Source organism: Nelumbo lutea, chromosome 1 (assembly GCF_056320005.1).
Source record: "Nelumbo lutea isolate HS-2025 chromosome 1, American lotus-T2T, whole genome shotgun sequence".
Lineage (NCBI taxonomy): Eukaryota > Viridiplantae > Streptophyta > Magnoliopsida > Proteales > Nelumbonaceae > Nelumbo > Nelumbo lutea.
Window position 1 is genome coordinate 78,861,939 of NC_142684.1, and position 7,181 is coordinate 78,869,119.

A 7,181-nucleotide genomic window follows, 5' to 3' on the forward strand; every position below is an offset into this window, starting at 1 on the left:
ATTCAATAAAATATATATATAATATTTTTTATTTATTTTTCTTCTCTTTTTTCAAGTAATAGTGAGATGTTTTATTATTTTTGAGTTTAAAGGGATTTTAGTATAAATAAAACACATTTTATTGAATAAAAAAGAAAAAAAAATGTTTTCAAATTAAACATAGAGCAACACATATAGTATAGTAAGACTCCATCGGATATGTTACAAATACATATGATGTAATTTGATTTTGATTAAGGCTTAGTTTGGGAAGAGTTCAAATACAAATATATTTAGTATAAATACAAGGTTTAGAAATACCATATGCTTTGCCGTGAATATGTTTATTGTATTTGCACTCTTTCCAAACTGAGTTTATAAAATATCATTGCTTTATAAAAGAAGAACAAAAGTGGACTCATAATAACTCAATAACAAGAATAGAAAAAATAAATAAAAAGAAGGGTCATTTACTAGAACACCCCTATATTTTCATGGATTTACTTAAACTTACCCTATAATTTTCACTTTACTAAAGCACAACTATAGTTTGTGATATATTTATTTAATCGACCCTTCATTAAGAACTATTTGTTTTACCATCTAAAAATAGTAACATGATCACGTAAACTAAGTGGAAGATGTTCAAGGGCATGGCCCATGTTTGTTTATTCCAAAAGTACCCCTAAACCATGGTATGTACCCATGTTTATTTATCCTAAAAGCACCCCTAACACTTTTTCATATAGAAAATGAAATTAACCAAATATCACAAAATAGAGTGGTTGTAATTGTCTTAGGGGGCAAAAATGATATTTTTATTTTTAATTTCTTTTGATTAAATTTATTTGAATGAAAATTAGAGTCGAAACTGTCATTTTCAACTATCATGTAGTGAAAGATCGATTGAATAAATTGATGATTACAAAACATAAGGGATATTTTAATAAAACACAAATTGTAGGATAGATTTTAATAAATCCATACCATAGAGGTATTTTAGTAAATGACCCTAAAAGAATGGAACAGTATTCAACAGCTTATTTAAAATTCTGACTTGTCTGGTGAAGACACTCGAGTTCTGCTCCTACCTATCTTTTAGGAGCCCTAAATTAAATAGGATAATGTCTCCATGAGAAGTTATAGATGGGCTAGGTACAATAATCGTAATGAATAAATTATTTCGCCACGTTTAATTAATTGTAATAATACCTATATTAGTTGTCTCCCCTTATCTGTTCCAACTTTGGAATCCATCTAATATCTACTACTTGTCTCTTATTTGTATCTATGACAAGTCGACAACCATAGCAGTGTTGTGTAGGGTCAGTTACGCTTTCTCTGCGAAAAGCTCGCCTGCCAAAAAAACGTTCAGCTTTGAAGTTTTCTCATATTTAAAATTGCAAAAATCAAAGGTTGGAGGAGATCCACGTATCAAATTTCATTAAGTGAGAAGGGATCAAGGGATAGATCATAGATAGCTCTGGCTCTTCCCTTCTTTTATGGTTTTATTTACCCTTTTTATTTTCCTCCCCACACTTTACCGCGAGTCCCTCTCCTAGTGTTCTTGTGCTTTGTTTTTAACTTTTTATTCGAGGTTTTTTTTTTTTCTTTGGCAACTTCGTTTTTTATTAGGAGTTGGGATTTAATGAGGATATTCATCGATCTCTCCATATATATAAAAGAGGCGAGAGGCATGCAAGGATATCCATCTCCATCGACGCCTCCCTCTTCCCAAGATTCCATAACTCGCAACCACTCAGCCAGTCAACCTGATCATCTCATCTCCCAGCTTCCTGAAAGCCCATACAAAGAAAGATGCCGGCATCTTCTCTCAATCCCGATGGGCTCACCTCGGCGCTTCTTCCTCCCCAAAGGAAATCCACCGGATACTATGAAAAGATGGGTGTCGACGATATGCTTCAGAAATACTGTGGAGAGTTCGGACGCTGGCAATTGAGACACTTCGTTCTCACGAGCTTGGCATGGGCCCTGGAAGCTTTTCACACCATGGCCATGATCTTCGCGGACCGGGAACCGGCTTGGCACTGCACGGGGACTCTTCCCGATCCCGGTTGTTCGTCGGCACAGAACGTCTGTGGGTTGAAGCCGGGTTCGTGGGAGTGGATCGGCGGATCAAGGAGCTCTACGGTGTCGGAGTGGGGTCTCATCTGTGGAAAAAAGTATATGGTTGGACTGGCACAGTCGACTTTCTTCGCCGGCTGTATGGTTGGTAAGATTCATCGTCCACTCCACTCCATTCAATCAATCCCTCTTAAGTCTTAAGCTTTTGTCCACTTCTCTCTGTTTATGTTCCTTTTTTTTCTTATATCTTTCATCTAATCACTCCAATTTCCAACCAAGGAGGCCTAGCTAGTCTTAAGAATCTAAACAGTTGTAGTGTAGGTGTCTGTTTAACTTTTTAATTAATATTTAGCAGAAAAACCATCATTAAAAATAAGACTTCATCCTTCTTTTGGGGGGATCGCAACTCGCAAGTTAGTGTTGTGTAGCAGATTTGGACTCCGCTCCTTTGTCTGTATTGCATTTATTTATCATCATCGTCATGTTACTGTTTCAGAGGTTCCCTGAGACCTGAGAAGTAATGGTTGTTATCACTAGATTGTAGCACATAAAGGGGGTGTTTGGTAAGAAGAATCAGTTCATGGATTACAGTTTCTCATCTTGCTACATCATATGAGATATTAGAACTCGCATATCTAGAGGTAATTGTTTCTCTTGATTTTCATATAAATCTAGAGGGCATTCTCAACCTGGGCTATTTTCAAAGTCATTCTTGACACGGAAGTGATTTGTCCATGTTAATCATGTGCTTGACTTTTTTCAAAGAGATAACTTCACTTGTATGATTTTATCCCATTTCATAAATTTTTATTTTATTTTTCAAAACCCCCCATACAGTAGCCCCTTTGTATTGTGTCAAACAGAAGAAAATTTGTGAGGTGGGGAAAATCTTAAAAAAAAAAAACCTTTGAGAAATTGATATGTCAGTTTAAATACCCATTTTGGGAGAAATTGGTGATTTTGCAACCTTAAAATTAATAATTTCTTAGAACGATGTAATTACAATTTAAGTGATAGATTGACACAGTGCATGAATTCCCCTACTACCATTTGGTTATTATCATGCATTATCACTTAGAAACAAATAAAGAATATATTTATTATAGAGCAATTAATGGAGATTGAAACTTGAAAGTTGGGAAGAAGATATTATGTTTAATTGAGATTAGGTTAGCAAGATATTGAATTTAATTGCGATTAGATCAGCTTGATACTGTGCAGAAAAATAATGGAGGAAATAAAAGTGAATAAAGCAAATGACAGCAAAAACTAAGAAAACATGGAGAAGATGGATTGGGGCACGCGAACTATGCTAGGATAATTTGTCTCTCTGTCTCTCTTCACAGTATTGTTATGTACTTATGTTTCATCATTTTGTCGTCTTGCTCGATCTTTACCCTTATAAAATTATGATGATCATGAATGGAAGGAAGACAAATGAAGATAAATATGAAACTTCGTTTTCTTATGGAACGGCAAATTCTAGAACAGTTCCGTGGATTCAAAGAATTTTTTTTTTATTATTATTTGGTAAGATTATAAAGTTGAATTCAGTTTCAACTGAATGCTATTGCTTGCTCTTTAGTTCTTTATTAGTGTCCTATATGCATGCCCTTATTGTATTTAGGTGGGATGTTTGTGCCACTCCGGTCTTACATTGATTACTACATTACAGTTCGCATCATGGATGAATAGTAATAGTTGATCATATGGCTATGTTCATATATATTCCAATCTTGCTTATAATCACTTTCAGCAAGGTTTTAAAAACCGATCAGAATAGAAATCGTTTTGGTTATCGGTTTCTGGGTTGATGGTTTGACCATTCAGTCTGAATAGATGAAAATAATTGAATGAATTGATGATTCAATTGCTCGAGTCAGTAAGTCATTGACCAATTCAATGGTTTTAGGTTAAGGATTGGATTTAGAATAAAATGAAACTGATTGCCTTGGCAGTTCCTAAACCAAATGGTCCGACCATCCAAATTAACGGCAGTTAAAAACAATAATTTTCAGGGCGGAAGAGGAAAACCCTCGCCGGCTCCCCTCATCTCCTCGCTACTTTCACCCATTAATTCTTTTGTTGTTGCTCTCTGAACTCTATGCCCTTCTGGCCTGTTTCAATCCTAGAAATCGAATTCACTTCATTTCTGATCATCCCCTTCTTAGGTTGATTTACAGATTGATTCTTCTGGCATAGGATTTTGCTACAAGGTTCTATATCTGGGGATGATGCTATAAAGCCTTGTAAACTCAACATTTTTCTGGGTTATAAAACTAGCTAGCTAGAATATAACTTTTGTCAAAAGTTCCGAAAGCTAGCTAGGATTGCTACAGGAATGATAGAGCAGGAACTAGCTACAGCCTAAGGAAGAGAGATGATGAGTGTAAGGCGTGAGGCATATGTGTTAAGGTGAGACACATAGATATTATCTATCCTCCAGGCTTAAGCGTTTAGAGTATTGCTTTGAGGCTTAACCCCTTCTTTTCCTTTTTATTGAATTTTTCATGTAGACTTTTGTTAAAGAACGCCCATAAGCAGTAGGCGATCTCACTCTTCAAGCCACATGTTACTCCTAATGTCCTCTACATTGTTGAATTTTAGACTTACACAAATGCACAAGGTTTTTTTTTTTGTTTTTTGTTTATTGTTCTTATATAATGTTAATTCAATTTGTATATGTTTATTATTTAAGTGTTTTAATTCTACATCATTATTTTTACTGATTTATGTGCTACATGTATACTTTCTATCCCTATGTGCTTGAAGTTTGTATGGTTTTATTTTACATATGTATTCCCAATCATTTCTTTAATATGTACCAAATCGTATCATCTTATATACTGATTTGATTCTTAGTTTCTAATATCTCTATAAATTACTATTTATCATTTGAATAATTTGGAAATTTTGGGGTTTTTTTTATCATTTATTAGTTCGACTTAATTTTTTTTATAATCTTGTGAGCTTACACCTCACTGTGCCTTGAGGATAGAAAGTTGTTTTTAAAGGGTTTCTTTCGATTAAAATTTAAAAATGCTTCTAGTTTACTATTTCTGAAATATTTGAATATAAGAATCTCAACATGATTTAAATAACATAATTAGATATAATAATTAATATGATAATTTTTAAAATATGGTATTGTAATTAACAAATAACAATCATAAGTCATCAATAAAAAATTAAGGGATGGAGTCATTAATGCTTGTTGTGAACCAGTTAGTTGTCAATTGAAATTTTGAATATTGATTGGAATCTTTCGACCTCCAGACATCTGTTCATTCACTGGGGGTTGCATGCAACAGATGTGCTCTCCTGTTGGACGTTCGTCCATTGATGAATTATGAATCAGAAAATGCTGTCTCTACCTAGCTACCAGTCTACAACCAACCTTTTTTTCTTCTTTTGCATTAATTACAGCTCAACCAACGGTCTGTATTTTGTACTGTAAGAATCAGATTGCTAGCTCGAAATTAACTAGCGTACGTGTTACGACTTACAAGGGTGCAGCAGAGGATCAGGACTAATCCATGTATGTTGGGCGTTTCCCTTTTCAGGTGCTGGAATATTTGGCCATCTCTCGGATTCTTTCCTCGGGAGGAAAGGCTCTCTAATGGTGGTTTGCATCATGAACGCTGCTTTTGGTTGCTTAACGGCCCTGTCCCCAGCTTACTGGGTCTACGTCGTTCTTCGTTTCCTCACTGGCTTCAGCACGGGTGGTGTGGGTCTCTGTGCCTTCGTCCTCGCCACTGAACCTATCGGCCCTACCAAGCGCGGCTTTGCCGGAATGTCCACCTTCTACTTCTTCTCGTCCGGAATTGCTCTACTTTCCGGGATAGCATATATCTTCCAGTCGTGGCGCGCTCTCTATGTTGCATCCTCCGTCCCCTCTATCCTCTACCTAGTTGCAGTGATCCCCTTCATCTCTGAGTCACCTCGCTGGTATCTTGTTCGAGGCAAGGTGGACCATGCCATGAAGATCATGAGTAGCATTGCTGAATCCAATGAAAAACAGCTACCCGACGGGGTTCGCCTGGCCCTGGACGATGAGCTCATGAACGCCGGTGCCAATGTCTCAAACGACACGCAAAAGAACTGCAAGCAGGCAGTGACAGTGAAAGAGGCTGTTGCAACAGGATCCCTACTTGATGTCATCCGATCACCCCTCACCCGTGTGCGCCTATTCCTAACCATAGCCATCAACTTCGTGTGTTCTGTTGTATACTACGGACTCAGCTTGAACGTCGTCAACCTCAAAACTAATCTCTACCTCAGCGTGCTCCTCAACGCCGTTGCGGAGATGCCAGCATTCCTGATAACCGCAATTCTGTTGGACAGGTTTGGAAGGAAACCACTGGCGATTGGGACGATGTTGTTTAGCGGAGTGTTTTGCTGGGCGGGGAGCGTCGTGAGGAACTACGGAGTAGGGAAGGTGGTAAGGATGGTGTGTGGGATCTTGGGGATATTTGGGATGGCCGGGACCTACAACTTGTTGTTCATATACACAGCTGAGCTGTTTCCGACTGTGGTTAGGAATGCAGCACTGGGGTGTGCGACACAGGCTGCGCAGATGGGAGCGATACTGGCACCTTTGGTTGTGGTTTTGGGTGGGGGATTGCCATTTGCAGTCTTCGGGGCATGTGGAACTCTCGGGGCTCTGCTTGCATTCTATCTGCCTGAGACTCTGAACCAGCCGTTGTATGACACCTTGGCCGGAATGGAAGACGGAAGGAGAGGTGTTTGAAGTTTTACATATGTATACCAGTGAGAAATCAGGCTAGGCCCTGCTGCAGGCTGATTTTGTGATTTTATGCGCGTCTAGGATGAGAAAATTATTAAGTTTTGATCGATTTGGTTCTTGCAAATGCATTTCTGTTTTCTTTTCACCTTAAACGACGTACTACACAAACACAACAATGAGGAATTGATGCTGAGAGTACAATTGTACAAAGTAGGCGTTGACTAAGAAGTCGAATTACTTTCGCAAACTTTGGCCAGCCATGTAAAATGTAACAACTCTTCCCTTTCTGTCTGTCTATGAACATATCCAGTTCTGTAGATCTAGCAAGTTGAAGGAAAAGGATACAGGAGTACAGTGGCCCGGCTGACGC

The 7,181-nt window shown here is 37.7% G+C and overlaps 1 protein-coding gene across 1 annotated transcript; it reads left to right on the forward strand.

Moving 5' to 3' along the window:
• The first annotated feature begins 1,516 nt into the window (after nucleotides 1–1,516).
• Nucleotides 1,517–6,935, forward strand: OCT4 (organic cation/carnitine transporter4). Its single transcript, XM_088964901.1, has 2 exons — nucleotides 1,517–2,212; nucleotides 5,628–6,935. The coding sequence occupies exons 1-2, from the start codon at nucleotides 1,798–1,800 to the stop codon at nucleotides 6,812–6,814; spliced, it is 1,602 nt and encodes a 533-aa protein (XP_088821027.1). The 5' UTR covers nucleotides 1,517–1,797; the 3' UTR covers nucleotides 6,815–6,935.
• The last annotated feature ends 246 nt before the right edge of the window (nucleotides 6,936–7,181 follow it).

Coding starts and splice junctions, on each gene's coding strand:
- OCT4 (XM_088964901.1), top strand. CDS start 1,798: ATGCCGGCATCTTCTCTCAATCCCGATGGGCTCACCTCGGCGCTTCTT. Junction 2,213..5,627: donor CTTCGCCGGCTGTATGGTTG/GTAAGATTCATC, acceptor TTCCCTTTTCAG/GTGCTGGAATATTTGGCCAT.